Source organism: Nymphaea colorata, chromosome 6, assembly GCF_008831285.2.
Source record: "Nymphaea colorata isolate Beijing-Zhang1983 chromosome 6, ASM883128v2, whole genome shotgun sequence".
In the NCBI taxonomy this organism is placed as follows: domain Eukaryota; kingdom Viridiplantae; phylum Streptophyta; class Magnoliopsida; order Nymphaeales; family Nymphaeaceae; genus Nymphaea; species Nymphaea colorata.
In genome coordinates this window covers 5,016,588-5,035,291 of record NC_045143.1, presented here as the reverse complement: position 1 = coordinate 5,035,291, position 18,704 = coordinate 5,016,588, and the positions used below count along the sequence as shown (strand labels likewise).

Below are 18,704 nucleotides of genomic sequence, written 5' to 3'. Positions count from 1 at the left end.
CATAAATTGTTGTTAATGCCAATTTAGCAAGCATTTTATTAGCAACAAATTTTTTTAGTTTTAGCCATATTAAAATGTCCTTTTTTGTGTTTGAATAATGTGGTGTAAATATCTTGAATTTTGTGTTTTGTGCAGCGGTGCGTGCACGTATCATTCGTGATTTTCTTCCTTCAGCTTCTTGTGTTGCTTCTCAGTCGCTTTCTATTAACATAAAATTAATTCTTATTTCCTCCACTAGCTAAATCAATTATTAACTTTTTACTTATTTTGTTGTTTTATATACATTTATCTGCATATTTTTATAAGAGAAATTGTGTTCTTAGAAGACATATTTCCAATTCACACGTTCAAAAAACATAATGTTTTCATTAAAAAATAGCCGTCCGATTGTAGATATTCTTTCTAAATCAAATGATCAAACATCGGGCATAATCACACCATGTTTCCTCATGGAAACATGGCAAACTGTTAGGATATCAAACACTACTCTACTGAAATACTGGATCTCTTTATTTGTGTTTACCAGCATATCTCACGTCAAGTAGTTAGAGAGGTGGTAGCGTACTTGGCAGCAAGGTGGTTCGGTTCCTCTAAAAACTCATGTTCATATTTTGGAGTGATCATTATCACGTTTCGGTGCACCCTAAAACATGCTTTGTGAACCAAAAAGCGGACATAAGGGAGGCAGTGGCCTCTCTTAGGGACGGTGATTCTGTAAAATGAACCACTCACCCTTAAAAATAAAAATACCATTTAAAATTCTACCTCAATTAACTTCTTCATATTCAAATTTCATATTCAAATTGCTGAGGCTTCGCTACAAGTTCGAACATAAAAAACATTAGGAAGCTTTTTTTAATTCCCATAATTATGACAGTACAAAATATATTTTCTTGCCTGAATTCATCATTTTGTATTTCTTGCTGGGAACTACATCTGTTTCTTGGGTTCGGCAAGTTGGAGAGACACCCTTAGGAATTTTTTATGTGTTCTTGAGCGTTTGAATGAGTAAATGGATGACCCAATGTATACGTTCGATACATGCACTTATCAAATACACGACTAATTGTTTGAGACATCGACGGCCTGTCTAGAAGACCGAATGGAGCGTTTCAAAACAGTAAAAATGGGTTTGCGAGCTCCATGAATCGTAAATATTCGAAAACTTCTTATCACGAGCAGTTTATTTTTTCCTGCATATAACAATGTGAAGAAATAACATTCTAGTATCGATTTAGCGTTGTGGCTCAAGATTATTTTTAGACCATCAATCTGCTTGAGAAGCAGGTTCGGGTGAGTCGGAAAGAACCCATCGCTTGAGCCGACTTTCTTAGGGTCTAGAGCTGCTTTTGGTCCATCAGTTCGCTCTTCAACTTAAGTATTATGCATGTCAGCAGTCTAGAAGAGCAGCATCTATGAGAATCCAACTGAGAACACGTCGACAACACACCACTCAGCCCGAATTAAGATTTTTCAGTTTATATTACTATTCAATTCTTTTGCACCAACTGGGCACATAAAGAGATTTATCTGATCATGGTTAATTTTTTCAATTAAGGGTTTAATAAATAGACGCTTAATCTTCAGATTATCTAGAACTGGAAACCTACTGTGAGCAAGAGAAATGCGAAATGTTTTGGTAGTTGTTGAAGATGTCTACCCTTACATCAAATATATTTGTATCAATACTCAGAAGTTCTCTATCCTACAAGTATCAGTACCACTGAGATCACTCAGTTGAATTAATCTGGTTTTGGAAAGGAAGAAAAATAATCAAATTCCTTTAACGTCCAAAGCCAAGGAAGTTCCGGTTTTCAATCTGGAAGAACGTTCTTACTTTTAATTCTTATCAAAATTGACCCGGCCTGGTAGTGGTTCTTCCGGTAGTTACAATGACCTATTTGAGGTTTCAAGTTTGGACATAAATGGTTCAGATATATCTGATTACTCATTAAGGAGAAAAAATATGTTCAGGAACAAGCAAATCAGATCCAGATTAGTAATCAGATGCAGTTTTGTTACAGTTTCATAAGAAATCTTTATCCGAGTCTGATATATCTGCTCATGAAATCCGACGAAGCTCTAATCAGACTACATTATACATGTCATATCCTATGCTAGACAAATCCGAATTCTGATTAAAGAGAACAGATCCGAATCCAGATGCTACCCCATTAAGCTGAATTCAGTAAAGGCTAACTTCGAACCACTGCTTTCCATATCTAACCATGTTACTTCTCATACATGAAGATTTGAACCCTTGCTTAAAGAGTACTGTGAACTATGTACATGTGGATTGTTGTGTCAGCAACATCAGAAATTTAATGGAGATTAGCAGCACATCTACCAATTTTGTGACGGACATTGATGACTCCATAATTGCCTGTTCAGAGAAAAATATCATCTGCTGCGTTGATTTCCAGAGGTCTTTAAACTCAATGAGATCTAGTTTTTCTGTGGAACTGCAGATCGCCAACCTTCTCATCAAAAAGCAGCAGGTCGTTGATACCTCTAGACAACCAACTCTTCCCATCTGAGTTCATCGACATATATGACGGTGGCCACATAATTTGGAACTCTCAGCTGGAACGTAAGGTGGCTCTTCATGCAGTAAACTCCTCATTGGACTTCTTGTTCTAGCTATGAGTAACTACTTGTAAGAAAACGAAGGATTGACGAGGGTCTCAATCAAATATCGTTTTCACAACCAAGTCTAATTGCCCTAACAATCGAAAGTTTTGAACGAGACGTTGAGAACCAACAGTGAATTAGCCATTATGTGTTTCACCTGCTTTTTGATGGCATGGTTTCAATTGGACATTCATCCCACCCGGGATAAATTGAATCACATGCGCCTGGTTTATTTAGTTCTTTTGGGAACTAAAATCACTAGAATCCGACCAGCATCAGCATGTGCAATTTCTCATAAATGTAAAATGGCTATAGTATTCCAAAAAAGAATTATGAACTTGTATACAAGTTTTTTCATGGCATTGTTGGCTTCAAAATCTGAACTGCTATTAACGAAGTTTGGCCTTCAATGCAGCAGAAGAAACAATTCATTAACTTTTTTATCATAGAATATAGGCCTTAATGTTCCAGCTATGCTGCTGAAGTTGTGTTCTCTTCAACTCTTTTTCCTGGGAGAACAGAACAATTAACCATTTTGGTTGTGGTTGCGGGAGAGACTTGGCTGCACTACTGGTTTACCTTATACGATGGACACGGGCTCCTTGCTAAAATATGGATCTCTGTGATCAAATGCTAGGATGTACCTGGGCAATCTTCAAGGAGAGCAAACGAAAAGATTATCTATGAGATGACTTCAACAGAAAACTCTGATTGATTTTTTTGTTTTCTCATTTGTTGCAGAGTGGGGTTGAAATCCTTACCACCAACAGTATGACCTGCAGGTCACTGCTCAACTACCATTCTTTCGATTCTTACATAGTTATTGCAGCCTACAACATATCATTCTTAATCTTTTCTGCAGGAGAAAGATTTCGTCAATCATTCAACATAACAGATGGAGAAATTATGCAGCTGAGGCTCACAGTAAGCCTACGTCAAGTACTGTTGCTGGTCATGACTCATGCATAATGTGAGATCAAAACATATGGCGAACAGGCCACCATTATCGTGTGCCAACACAAAGCAGAACTCAATTATACTCCAAAGGTCCTAAGGCTGCAAGAAATTAACAGCAAAAGTAAAGCGGGAGAAACCAATCAGATTCATCAGGTAGAGACTTATGGGAGGCAGACTCCCAGATATACTGAAAGCAGGGCTGTTTGCTGGGTTGATGTCTCCTGAGTTGCCCATATATATATATTTATCAAGCGGCAATCAACCGATCATGTGGCCCAAGTATAAAAAAAGTTGCAGGTAGAGACGGGGCAGATAAGGCCATGAGGAGCAGTAGGGGAACACTTAAACTTGGTTCGGATCACCTGGGACCCTTGAAGGAACACAGCGGGTGGGCGTGCCCATGCAGTGTACTGTCTATGTCTGCTGGGTCACAATAAGGGCACCACCCATGACCCACCCACCAACAATAACGGTTCCTAACCTGGCCCCCCCTCTCTCTAGATCTCTCTATTGTTGGGTGTTTGCTAAGTTGAACTTTGGCAGCAATTATGATTTATACATGTGTTTCAGCTTATTGGTAGGACCCATTAATTAATTGATTATGTATGCCAATAGACAAACTAATTGAACCATTGATGACAGTTGACCTCTTTCTACTTGAAAGTTTTGAGCAGTCAAATTATTGAGGTGGATGCATGAGCCTTTGATATATATATATATAGATATATATATAGAGAGAGAGAGAGAGAGAGAATGGTGAAAACCAGATGGTTAGGTCAGGGATGAAAACTAAACACTGTAATTTTGATGTTTGAAATGTTTTTTTTTTTGCAAACTAACCTTAATGATATGACGTTAAGAATGAGTTGATGCAAAACCTATATTAAGTTGATCATTTGTTGGACTTTCATAGAGTTTTCATAATAAGAAAAAATAAATTCCCCTCATAGCATCAACATTTTGATAATAAAAAAATTCACAATTTTGATAAAACAACTTGAATCAAATCATGTTTTATATAAAATAATTTTTATAAATATGTTGAGATGTTTATATTTTATTTAAAGTAGGTTCTTGGCAAAAAAAGGTTTCTACAATTTTCTTTCTCTCTCTCTCTCCCTCTCTCTCTTATATATATATATATATATATATATATAGTAATCGGTAGATCAGAGACTATTGCATCAGAGATAGAAACCAGACCCCTCAAAATTGTCTGTTTAAAGATTTTTTTTGCAATCCAACCGTACAGATGTGATCTGAAGAATGTTTTGATGAGGAATACAAATCAAGTTAAAGCTTTTTTGAGCCAAATGGTTTCTATAGTAATAGAAAAATCAACGGCTCTTATAACATCAAAATTTCACTAGCAAAAGAATCTATATTTTTTTTATATAAACTACTTGAAGTAAGGCTCGTTCTATGTTGAATTATTGTCTATAACATTCTAGAATGTTTAAAAATATACTTTATCAATTATATAAGAGGCCTGGTTTTATCCCTGACCCCACTGGTCTCGAATATACCAATTTTCCTACATACATGTCTGTGTATGAGTATATGTATTAAACATCATGCTGAATGTTTTATTTCTAGGTGTCAAACTAAGTTCGAAGAATATGTGTGTGTGCATATGTATATGTACATATACATATTATATGTTTTCTATATACGTACGGATGCTTATAAATTTTATCTTGCCAAATGTGTATTGGGGTCAGAGAAAGGCCGTCGTTGATTATGGTAAGGGAAGGCAATAATATCGGGTGGGGCCAAAATCACGTGATGTAGAATCTGGGTCGGCAGAGGTTCGTTTTGGATCCCCAACTATTTGGGTTATTATAGTATTATGCCGTTTTGTTCCATGGATGTAACCAAATTGATACAGGAACAAGCACTAATCCTTCGTTTCCCTTCGACTGTATAAGCTTTTCCCGGAATATTCCTCATGTCCCTTTGTGTTTCCTTCGTGAAACTTATTAATAAATAAATCCACTTCACATGCATGCACTGAGTTCTCTCTCTTCATACTCACTACACATGAATGAGCTCTGATCTATAATCACTCAATAATCTCAGTGAAAGCTCATTTTACAGGGAGGAAACTATCTATCCTCGGCTGTCGACTAACATGTTAGCGGTAGATTTCGGTTTGAAAGACAAGAATAGGAAAGACTATAAAGCCTGCATATTCTGTGTTTATGTGTGTGTGTGTGTGTGTGTGTGTGAGAGAGAGAGAGAGAGAGAGAGAGAGGGAGAGGTGACACTAGATTTTGAGCACATATGGAAAGTTAATACGTTCATGTTGTGTTCGTAATATTAAAAGATCTAGTGGTAGGGGACTCCCTCTGCATCGGAAAAAGATCTAGCCAAGGGTAGATAATTGGTTCCGCATAATGCAGCGGCAGAGGAAATTTATAATTTATTAAAAAGCTTTTAGCAATAATGGAGACCATAAAGTGGAAGAAATAATTGCCACCATCTTGATCGAAGATGCCGTCCCCGGAGGGCACTGCCCATAACGTGGTAGGTCGATTTGGTTCCCTTCTTCATTGCCAGCCACGTCAATTCATTACATATATACACACATATACATCAAAGGCAAATATCAGAAAATTTTCAGCTTATAATAATTGGCATTGTACGTGTTGGCGAGGGGCGATGCAACTATCGGTCGATACATTCTGATGCGGACAAGAAGTATTGATGACACTGACGCCGACCAGAATGGAGCTACCAACTATCAGATATCGCCGTTTGGTCCATCTGCCCAGTTTCGCGAGCTTCTTTTCAGCATGGATGCATTTGGATCTAAAACTAACAGTCTAACTTCATTTCTGAAATTAAACATTCATGGTCTTCTTCTCAACACATCTTGCTTAAACAACAATGGGGTTGATATCCTCATTTTTTCACACTGTTCACATTTTCCACTGATCATCTATTCACTGAACAGAATGAATATTTCATCCTGCTGCTCGACCGAGAGCCCCCTTTACCTCATTCGACAAGTCTCCTTTTGAAGTCTCAGGGTGATGCCTCCCTTGTGCTTCAATTTAGATTGTGATGTCCTCTTTATCTAGCACAGGAAAGATTGATGGTACGAGAGTTTGAAACAAAACTGACTACTTACCAACCCCACCTCATCCATTACATCAACCAACCTTGAGGATATATCATCTGCTTATCACATATGGTTGTAAAATTGGCATCATAGTTTGCACATGACAACCTAATCATTATTGTGTCAATAAAGCCACCAATAATGACGCAAGTCGATTTAGCGTCACTGAACTCCGAGTCTTCTATGGCGATATCCCCTGTTTCCTGCACCGGTATAGCCCTCTCTTTTTGCCGTTTATACGGATCATTATGATCTCTTAGAAAGGCATATTGATAACGAGCATCAATCCCATATACAAAGGCGACACAGCCTTAGACCTGAAAGGGAGGACGGTAGTTTTTTAAATCCAAACTTCATTTCTTCTTTAACGAGTTCTTCATATATTCAATATAGATTCCCCATTACTCAAAAAGAAAAGAAAAAAGAAAAGAAACAACCACAGCTGCTAGAGATGGTTACAAACTTACAATTAAAACTCTATGTATTGTGGCGAAACACGATGTAGAGCCAAACTAGAGTAGCAGACGATAAGCAGAACAAAGAAAAGATTAATCAGCTTTTTAGTGGCATTTCTTTCGCATAGAACGAACACATAAACTGCTGTCAGCCCTGAGGGAGTGTGATCACAGAGGAAATTATTCTTATTCCAAATGGGTTTGAGCAGCAGCCGTATTCATCACTGCTAAACTGCTTGTTATACGTGGGGCGGCCTTCACGCTTTTGCAAAACCTTTTTGTCTTCTGTCTTAATGAAGAAATTAAAATCTGCTAAGAGAATCAGACAAGATTGGATAAGTACATGTCCAAAGGATTACCACTTGTCTGATTAGGATAAGCTAATATGGAGAATATGAATAAAATGAATGAAAAGCCAATTTGAGGGCAAGATGCTTAGATTATCGAGTCTCTCACAATTTATTTGGACTTTGGAGTTTGCTTCAAGCATCTCGACTCCTTTTTTTTTTTTCTCTTTCGCCAACTACTGGTCTTTTTGTCCACTTTTTGCGAATCCAACCATGGTGATGGATATACTCTTCCAAAATTATGTGCTATGCTTTCAGATTATTAGTCTTGACATTTTGAACACCTAAAATGCCATCCATGCATCAAGTTTTGATGTTTTTCTCTTTGTACCTAGATTTCCAAATAATCTACCTGGTTAAGTTTGTGAAAAAAAATGCTTAAACATCAGAAGGCCGGGTTCATAATGCAAATCTGAGAAGCACTCTCATCTCCACATATACATAAAATATGGATTTTAGCTAAGAGCCAAAATAGTTTTTATGTGTCAACATTCGATTCCCAAAGGAACGCGTTGGGCGGCACATTGGCAGATCTTCAGTTGGCAAAACTGTTGATGTCTGCTCTTCCCACAAGGAAATATTCCATTTTGTCTCAAAATGTTTTACGTATTGGTTTTGAACTCATTAACTACCATTCTGCAACTTGATGACGATCGCAGGTCACCGATGTCATGTATAAACTTTTGGCCCTTTTCTTATGAAAAAATAGCATCTTACTGATCAGGAACAATTGAAAAGGGTTTCAAATTCATGTAAGCATGATCTTCCTTGTTGGAAAAGAATAGCATCTTATTAGTTAAGAACAACTCAAAAAGGTCATCAAATTGTCTCGGGAGCCCCAAAAGTGTCTCCTGGATATGCACCTTAGCCATTGAAGCTGCTTAGAGCACAAGGTGAAAACCACACTCTGCAACTTGGCACATGCAGATAGTGACTTCTTGTTTGTGAAAAGGAAGAAGCCAGAGTGAAGACGGTCCCCCCTACTCGCACCCCACTATGGGCTTTTGGTCCACGACAGATAGCATCTACTTAAATGGTGACCAAGAACAGCGCTTGCACTGTGAGAATAGATCTCGAATATGATCTCTTTGCGAGAGAGAGATTAGAAGGAACATTGAGGCAGACAACTCTCCACTCCCAAATCTGGAATTAAGATATTCAAAGCTACTGTTCTCAAGAGAGTACTAAGGACACCAAGTAAACCTCACAGCATCACGGAAAGCATAAGGGAAAAAGGGAAGAAGGATAGGTTAAGAAGATTCTCTCGAGTTTTTAGCATAGTTTAGGATTCCTAGCACAAGTCACATGTGCTGAAAGGAAAAAAGTTGAAAAAGAAAAAGAGAAGTGCGCAAAAAATCTTCCAGTTAGGCCTGAATTGGCTGACTCGAATTGAATCAGTTTGTAGCGAGTCTAAAGTCAGCTGAATCTGGTCTACTCCAAGCTTCTTCCTCTCTTTTCTGGCAGCAATTCCCGGTCATTCTTCTGCTTTTTTCTTTTGTTCTAACAATTTTGGGTGAGCTCAATCTAATTCTTTGAACCTTTTCCCAGAGTTGATCAATTGATTAAGAGCTGATGCTAACAAGCATAATGCACATACAAGAGTACAGTAGTTTCTGCTTTCTGTATTATTTTTGTTTCTTTTTATATTGGTAAGGTGAGGTCAGGCAGAACCGTATCAGATTTATGCCACGGCCTAAGAGATTTACCAGAACAATCAAACTCTGAAGCAACCTCTTTCAACTTGAAGACGTTAACCCAACTCCACATGCATGTATGGAGTTTTTGTTCACATTCTATCTTATTCTAGGATTTTCCAATGCAAACAAACAACCACTTGCTGGTAAAAAGCTTTCAATGTCGCTTTTCGATGGCACCCATGTGCTGAAAGATCACTCAAATGATCGAGATTACAAAGAAAAGGACAACATTTAGCATTTGGAATCTACAGCGTGCACTGTTATTTCAACATCATGAAATAGACTGGAAATAAGGGGTGTCCTCTGCATTTCCTCTAATAACATTGTTTGGCATGCACCGATTTGGATCTGAGATTTAGGCTACAATTGTTACGTAGCAATCAGGGTCCACAAAATCTGTATGGAGAACTTGCACCAGATATATTTGATATGAATAACGTATCCTGATCCAGCTAGCAGGTAAAATTACAAATAATTGCAGTTAGTGCTTGAATGTCATAAACAGAGTAGCAGGGTGGGGGATGATAAAAAGATTGACACTTTCACGATTCTATGACTTATTCGTTAATGAATCTCTTTTAGGTGAACAGAAAGTTTTATGAACTTGGTGTTCGTGTGATTTTCAAAAGTTTTGGTTACCATTGTATAGTTTTTATTACTCAACCTGCCAACTTCATGAAATTCATTATATAATTTTATGAGTCAAGGTTGTAAACTCCATGAATTATCAAACTCGTATTCCTCTCTCTCTCTCTCTCTCTCTCTCTCTCTGGCAGACGCACAGAGTGACTATAAGTATGTGGGTAAAACTTTATTAAACTAGAGAACATGGACCATCTTAGCTGCTATAGGGCCAGTATCTTGCAAAATACTTTGCTCTAGCTGACAAATACATAGCAACTCTGAGAATCGAGATATCTACTTAGGGCAGCTTTTTGTGTAGCTTTAGTTATCTTATACGAACAGTTTTAGCTGTTACTAGCTTTACACAAGCAAATTAGATCCATAAAAGAAGCTGCGCCAGAGAAAATACAAAATCTGATATTCAACTTGCCTGCTGGTTCACTTCTCTGTTCTACACGCAATTGTTTTCCACTTTAAACAGGAGATGAGAATCTCATTGACAACTGCAAATTTTATTATCAGATGTAAAAGCCTTTGGCTGTACAATGTCAATTTTTACAACAGAAACTTAGAAGCTTTAACCATGCTTCTTTGCTTCATCTGTCGAAAAAGAGGAAGAGGAACAAAGGGCGTCAATAATAGAAGTCCTGTGCAAAAGAGGAGTCTTATAGACGCCTTTGACACCTCCAACCATTTCACTCTCTCTCAGAGAAGAATGGAAGGGAAAGATTTGAGTGTATTATACAATATATGATGATGTATTATTAACTTGGAAACCAAGTGGCAGACAGTACTCAGCATGCCTTGAAACTGTCTGAACCTTTTCTTGTGATATTGATACAGGGCTTAGATATCAAATCTAGAAGACCAATGGCAGACAATAAATCTCTGAGACACCACTAGTACATGCTTCTTTCTTCTCCTTCCCCAACTTTCCTTCCTTTTTCTCATTTTGACTCTTGCAGCAAGTAGACCTGGACCCTTGTTCTTGGGTACATCATCTTTTGGCATCAATCTTCATGCTGGTCATTTTCATGCTCTTTCTGAACACCGGATGTGCAGTGGTGTATAATTATCACAGAAACTGAGAAGCCTTGCTGCTATCTATTGGGTTTTTCTCTTGTTTTGCCCAAAGAATGAATCGAATTCTGATGCCTTCCTCCCCCATGTGAAAAATCAAGCCAATTCAAGTTTTTGGACCCTTATGGGCAATTTTCTTTTCATCCTTACAGTGGGAAAGTTGACAACAGAATCTTCTTCAGCCACCCATCTGAAAGAAGGACGACAGCATGTGGGAAGAGCATAATGAGTGAAAAGTACCCATCAAATATATATATATATATATATATATATATATATTAGTGTAGTTTATTAATTTATACCTGTAATTAGTGACCAAATGGTGGAGGAAAATGGCAGCTTCCAATCTGGATAGGTCCACGCCAGGACACAACCTATGGCCTCCTCCAAAAGGAGTAAAATAACAACTGGTCGAGTCTCTGTCCTGTTCAATTCAACCCACTTCATCAAATTTACTGAGGGGAGAGAGAGAGAGAGAGAGAGAGAGAGAGAGAGAGAGAGGGTAGGACTAAGAATATGGTTTACAAGTTTACCTGCCATCTCCATGGATTGAAAGAGTAGGGATCCTGGTAGTTCTGCTCGTCAAGATGAACCGATCTGAAATAGGGGAACACACACCACCCTTTCGGTATAAAATGTCCTTTAATCACTACATCTTTCATGGCTCTACGCATCACCCCAGTTATCACGTTGCCCAGCCTTAATGTCTCTGTGATCACCTAGATACAGAAAGCAACACAATGAACATTAATTTCAGATCCAAATTGATTAGAAGTGAAGATGGTACAGCATTATATTCAACCCAAAATGCTCTTCTGGCTGTGTTGTCATGGGTCTGGATCTGACCATGTAGGCCAAGTAATCCAGGCCTGGATTGCCACAACCGGATTTCGATCCCAACCCGGATCGAACCTGTTCTAACCCACTCTCCTTCTGTTAACTCACATTTTGTGTAAATGGCATGGACAAGTAGTCACTCCAGCATAACTGTTGGCCCAGTTTCTCTTTAGAGTGCTTCATCTTCAAATTCTCTTCCTGCAACAACAATGAGAACTCATGGTAAGAACTCAAAGTTTAGGATGACCAACATGGTTTACAACACAAGTTTGGTACCCAAAAACCATGCGCAACCCGTCGGCCGGACCCAGCCCCTGGTCCGCCCGATTCAGTTTATGGTCCTCATCATATCACATTGGTAACACCTGAAGCCCAGTGGTTCAAGAACCTAGTCCTCAAAAGGCTGACTTAGAGCCAAGATCTGATCCAAATTTGGCTTGTGAGATACAGTACTGGCCCATGGAAAGTCAAGAATACTGAGTGGGCTTCAATGGGCATTCAAGTTTTGGAAGCATAATGCAATGTGGAGTAGTTACCAGAAGGGATTCATAAACTTGTGGGTAGTCAGTGAGGTATTTGATGGCCAGAGTGATGAGAATTGGAACGGAGTCTTCTCCTGGTATCATCATGTCTATGAGGTTATCAGATATCATTTCCTTGTTCAGCCTCTGACTGGTGTCCTCCAAAAGCACATCAAGCACATCTCTTGGGCAGGATTTCCTCTGCTCCCTTCTCTTCTCCTCAATTATTCTCTGCACCAACTTTGCCATCCTTTTCTTTGCCTGCAAAAAGGTTTCAACACAAGCCAGAGGTGAGCTCATCTTAACCAAAGCTGCATAAATTCTCATTTTCAACTGCCTCTGCCTCTATAATCAGATGGGTGCAACCCAGAAATGTGACCCATGGATTCTTTTGGCAAATGGAATGATTTGTAATCGTTCTCTCTAAAAAATCAAGATAGATTCATATTTTAAGGTGTTTCATGAATCTTCTCCAATCATTAAGTCATATTGTTACACGTTGTTCTTTTTGCCAAAGCGTGTAACATGATCATGGGCTTGACCGCACCCAATTGTCAGTGAGCCGTGGGTAGCTTTTGTTCAAGCCTTGCGGATCTCAATAGGTTGGGCAGCGGACTGGGTCTGCCTTGTGACCATTCCCATTAAAAAAGTAGGCGCTGTTCTTTCTAATCAAGCAACTAATTACAAAGTTGTATGGGTTTGATTCTGCTAAGGTTACGTGCCACGTGGACAAGACCGATAGCCCGGTTAGATCCACGTACTCCATGTGGTTGTGGACCTACCAGAGAAGTTAGTTCTAACCCATGCGTACCCATGTGCGTATCCAAACGCTATGTGTGGGGACATGTACCTTTCAAAGGGACTGATGACCATGATACACTTTGTCTTTGCACCACCGTGCTGAACATTCCAAGTGGGCGAAGGTGGCCAAGAATCTCAGCCGTTGGTTTGAAAGATCGACGGTCTAGATCCATGCTCAATGTTCAATGGGAGAGAATGGAAGTAAGATAATATGAAATTACCGTCAGGGGCATGCGCCTCTACAGCATGGACGCACGAGGAACCTTCGTCGTGTAAGTGTTTGCTTCACGTTGACTTTTGCATCCTCTTTTTGTAGGACACGTGTCTCCCAAAGAGGGGATTGGGCCCACAAACCTTATTCGGGTGGGGCTAACGGACAAAAATGGGCCCACCGACTGGAGTTTGCTGGGCTCCTCCACACCCAAAAAATTCTGGTCAACAAATATCGTCTATTTTTACTTTTTTAAAAAATCATGTCAATAATCATGTTAATTTAATATATTTATATATTCCCAATCAATGTATTTTGATCCTATGCCACAATTTCTTCTCATCCTTTTTAACTTTCCGGTATATTTAAAAAGGCCAACTTGAGGTTTTTTAAAAGTTTAAATTATCACACGATATTTTTCCGTCCTTAAGAAACTGCCAGGATCAAGATTTGGTGATTGTGCACAAAATGACGTTAAGGTTCACTTTCTAAGAAATAGTAGCTGACCTCTAATATATCGTTACATATATATTTTTTAAAATACAAGTGTGTATAAAAGAAAAAAGAAAAGCAGCTTTAAAAATAGTGTAGGACACTTGACACACTGATACGAGCTGGTGAGTCAAATCGGTTTGCTACCGAATCGGCCGATTCACACCGATTTTTACAACGGCCCAAGAGACTGAGCTCAGCATCAAAATGAGCACGTCTTTTTGTTTCTTTTCCTTTAGATCTTTCTAGAAGGCCTACTATAAGTAAGTAGAAATTAAGTAGGTGGGGGGGGTTTCATGAATTAGAGACTTGCCTGGAGGGAACGATAGAGCCTGGTCCCCGGCAGGTTCACCGGCAAGGACATCAAGCCGGCGGTGAACTCCCTGAACTGCTGCTTTAGGAAATCCATGTCTTTCCCCGGACCAAGGCTAATCAATGCCTTCACCAAAACTTGGAAAGCAATCTGCAATCGTTCGTGACAAAGAACAACGTCGTCAGTCAGTTTCGGGTTTTTGAAATGAATCTTTCCGGCCACCGCCGGCCGAATGGGACTCCAAACCATTCAGAAAGTTTAAGAACTCGAGACCATCTTGAAAGAAGGAAACTAAAGGCTAAAGACTTGTTCCGGCGACCGCCGTTAAAGACTGAAGAGCGAGTTTCTAACTCGAGAGACCAAAGTCGAAATTCAGGAAAGAACCTCCATTTATTAAACGTCGAAATCAAATGGAGTTCTTTTTCGAGTCCTGGCCTCAAGTTTATGAACCCCCCACCCCCCAAGTGATGCCTTCATTTGATTCCTTTCCGATCCGGAAGAGATAAAGCTTGGCTAGAGATGGGGAGAGAGAGACTCCATGAAAAGGATTTGCCATTTGTTTCAGGATCTGAAAGCTACCCAACATGTTAAATTTGAAATGTCCCATCAACTGAAGGCCAACAGAATTATTTTCCAATTTTTTCTGATTTCTGTTTGTCAAACAATAATAACAAAACCATCCTTGATTAAACAATTAATAAAAAACTTTAATCTCCTTTTACTGTACAGATATCAGCAAGAGAGAGAGAGAGAGAGATGGGGAGAAGGCAGGTGTCATTTTATTGTGCTCAGTGATTCTGTTCTTTCAAGAAAATCCACCAAATAGTCAGTGAACTTTGAATGAGCCAACCAACTGATAATCAATGATCTAGAACTCGCAGCCAGGCCCACATCCCATGTATAGATACGTCTCCCAGAAAAACAGAAGGGAAAAAAAAAGAGCAGAAAAATAAGAAGAAAAGCTGATAAATCATGACCTCACAGATTTTTCAAGATCTAATGGTACACAGACAGGATCGCCCCCAACCCCATCCCCCCTTCCCCTCCATTGTACATGTGCACAGCTCTTGTTTTTTATGTACAGACCAACCCTCTGGTGCAGATGCTCCGCACCATAGAATCAGTACAGAGGAACCAAGAATATCTCAACTTTCATACAAATTCTCTTGTCACCTAAAATCTCGTCCCCACCTCTGGATTTTACTAATGCTTTTTCAGAAACACAGACAAAACCAGTAAATTTAATTTTAGACTTAACCGCTTCTGTTTTTCTCTTTTGGCAGGGTGAAAACCGAGCTCCCCAAGTTGCACTAGCTAGTACATAACTTCAAACAGAAAAAGACACGGGTAAAACTTGTAACTTTGTGTAATTATCATTTTGTTAACGTACTTACTGAATTCTCTTCAGATATATATTTATATTTATATGTATACACAGAGAAAGAGAGAGAGAGAGGGGGAGAGAGAGAGAGCTTACATGTTTTGCTTCATCTTGGATGTAAACTAGCTGACCATCTTGCCAGCTCTTCATGGTAACCCTGACATAATTCTCAATCTCTTCAGTTATCTGAGCCTTGAGGGGAGGTGATTTGAGGAAACCGCCGATGAGGCCATGGATCCTTTTCTGGAGGCCGCCATTGATGAGGAGGATTGAGGAGTCCCCCATGAGCTGGGTGATGGACTTTGGGTAGAAGGGCACAAAGGTCCTGCCGTCATTCTGCAGGACGGCTTTGCTCACCTCTGCATCTGTGGTCACGATGGTCGGGCTCCCGAAGATGTGAGATTTGAACACTTTCCCGTACCTGCCACGAGGCGGTCACATCAGGTAAGGAAAAAAGAAAAAAGTTTATGAAACTTCTCTTCTTTTCCATGTGAAAGTTTTTCCTCGGGAAACAAAAGCGCCTGGATTGGTTGGGTGTATCAGATAAAAGTAGCAAGGAAGGCCATGCCCCATATGATCTATTATTGCTACCAACGCTTCCTCTTCTTCTCCTTTCTTTCTCCTTTTTCCCACTTGTGACACCATCACATGGTGTAGGGGTGAAAACCAGCATATGGGTCATTCCCACTCTCAGCGCTGTCTTTTAGCCAAGAATTAAGTGAATCCCTTGTTGGGTGGGGGAAAACCCAAAAGCAAAAGCCAGTGCACAGCCATGAATTATCAAGCAGACAACATGCATGGACAATTCTAGCAATACCCACTGGTCAGATGCATGATGGGTTTTCTTGCTTCCGCCCTCTGATCAGATGCAGAGGAAGAAGGCCAAAAAAAGTATATTGCAGAAAGGCTTAATTAGTGGTGAGAGAGACAACCTTTCCTACCTCTTTATTCTCTTGTCCATGAACTTCTCAGGGCGAGGTGTGTATCCACAGAAGATGAACTCTAGGCTCTCTCCAATGAAGGGCCACCCAAATGTGCCCTGAGGAAGCCTTGCTTCGTTTCTGCTGAATCTAGAAGTCCATAGCAGGCAAAGCACTACAGTGGCTATCAGAGTGATTGCTGCAGAAGCAAACCATGGGCTACCCACAAGGCTTTGCAGCCAAATCAGGACTTTCATCTCCTCTGCCAGACTACTCAACAGCCCCTTCCTTCTCTCCGCCCCTGAGCACTGTAGGCAAGGATTGATGATGGTTGACGGTGTGTTACAAGGAAGATTGAATCTCAAGAAGCAGCTGTGGGAGCCTCTGCTCCATTGGCAGCTCTTTATATAGGGGAGAAGAAGGAGGAGGAGGTGAAGTAGAAGACACACGATGGGTGAGCAGATGAGGGGAAAAAAATGACATGAGTGTGGCAAGTACAGACTTTTTATGAGTCTCAATCCGTCCCCACGCCCATGATTGTCTCGTGCCACGGTCTTTTGGGTCCAGTGCAACTGCCCCCTCGTGCACACATGTGAAGTCCATTCAATAAGTCCAACCCCGTTCCACATCCTCTCTCTCTTATAGATATATATATAGATATATATATATACTACCACTGCAAGTAAACTACAATGGGACTTTACTTTAAGTTGCCTTTAACCATGCTGAACCTAATTTTAATAAGATGAGTGGACCGCTATTATGGCTGAGGACATTCTTTTTAGTTGCCGTGTGCATATATAGTAGTGATTTCTAAAGGTTCCAAAGGTGACCACATTCGACCATGACAAGGTGCACTTTCACAAGAAAACTGATGGTTTTTTCCACAGGAGATGGTTATTCAGGTGCCAACATGGTCAATCGAAGTATCGGGAATAGCAATTGAATTGAAAACAGAACACCAAATTGACTAAAGTTTTGATTAGAGGTCAATGACCCTACAGATGCAGGGACTGACCTATGGATATAAAAGGGTTTGTGCCTTAGCAGTAGCAGATAAGGTCAGGGCCTACCCCTGGTTGTGTGCTCCTCTGCAACTTATGCGTGTGCGCATCTGGTTTTGCAAGAAAAAGGTCACACAACTTCCTGCTTCTTAATTCCTTGAGCCTTGTGCTGGATATGTTGGCTGTTTTAATAAAGAACTAGTCAGAGGGCTGCTGGCTTTACACGTTTGACAACTTGACCAGAATCTCTCTCTCTCTCTCTCTCATGCATGATGATTTTTTTCATCTAGGGCATTCCCGGCGTGTTGCAGATGGTGCACCATAAAGAGTTCTTTCATTAGAGTATTTTCCTTTTAGGCAAATTTTGTTTAAATCTCCCTTTGCCTTTTCTGTTTCTAAACTCCTCCTCACCCTCTGAGACATAAGTTTACACCAATTCTTCGATCCATCTGTAATCAGCTTTGTTAACTTAAGTTGGGGATTAAACTATATGTTAACTAGCTTACCTTAGTTAACTACAAGATAATACTCTCTCTATTTCTCTGTTTTGGATTTTCTCAAATTCGTCTTCCATTAGTGAGCAATTCGAGAACCCATCTCTACCTAACTGCTGTCGGCAAACCATCACGGATGTGTGAATTTTAAGGCAAATTCATCCCATTTGGGTTCCTTCCATCCTCAGGAAACGAGTTGGAACTGTTAGTTAAAGGATTGGGGTGTATTTTTCCAGGGCTGTAAGATGGGGATTGGCAATTCAATGGCTCAAATACAAAAAGGAAAAAACTTTGTTCAACTGACATGTAGCTTTTACAGTAATTCTTCAAAAACAAATCTACCCTTTCCTTTTACATGTAAAATAGCCTTAAAACAAGAGTACGATGCTGTCTTTTGTTAAAAATCGAACAGTTACTGTCAAACCCCTTTTCATTGTTGGAATATCTGAAGAATGTATTTACCACAGTAAAGTAAAAAGGGAGTGTAAGATCTTATAAACAGAGGATCAAGTTGGAATTCACCAAACAACGGACCATTGTAACAAAGAAGAAAACTTCTATATAAAATTGAGAGTTCTTATTATTGCAACTACAAGCATCTTAAAGATGCCCCACTGGGAGGTCCATCAACTTTAGTTCCTCATAGGTGTCCCCATCACCAGACCTACCGCTATACCCTCTTTTGGGAACTTGCAGTTGCATATTATTTCAATTAGAGTAGAGTATGAAAGATTGAGCAAGCACAGTTGATTTCATAAGAAGGATACTTAAATCACAACTCTTTTTTGGTATACTTTATATTTAAAATTTTCCGA

The 18,704-nt window shown here is 39.6% G+C and overlaps 1 protein-coding gene across 2 annotated transcripts; it reads right to left on the bottom strand.

Moving 5' to 3' along the window:
* Window positions 1-10,331: 10,331 nt before the first annotated feature.
* Window positions 10,332-17,039, bottom strand: LOC116256449 (cytochrome P450 90D2-like). Of its 2 annotated transcripts, XM_031632817.2 has the most exons (8): window positions 16,413-17,026; window positions 15,568-15,892; window positions 14,091-14,240; window positions 12,289-12,534; window positions 11,861-11,950; window positions 11,449-11,634; window positions 11,218-11,339; window positions 10,332-11,105 (listed from the first exon to the last, which is right to left on the bottom strand). In XM_031632817.2, exons 1-8 carry the CDS (start codon window positions 17,018-17,020, stop codon window positions 11,012-11,014), a joined length of 1,821 nt encoding a protein of 606 aa, XP_031488677.1. In that variant the 5' UTR covers window positions 17,021-17,026; the 3' UTR covers window positions 10,332-11,011. The 2 variants fall into 2 exon arrangements, with proteins under 2 accessions (XP_031488677.1, XP_031488678.1); XM_031632818.2 differs by lacking the exon at window positions 14,091-14,240 and having other exon boundaries at window positions 16,413-17,039.
* Window positions 17,040-18,704: the final 1,665 nt, after the last annotated feature.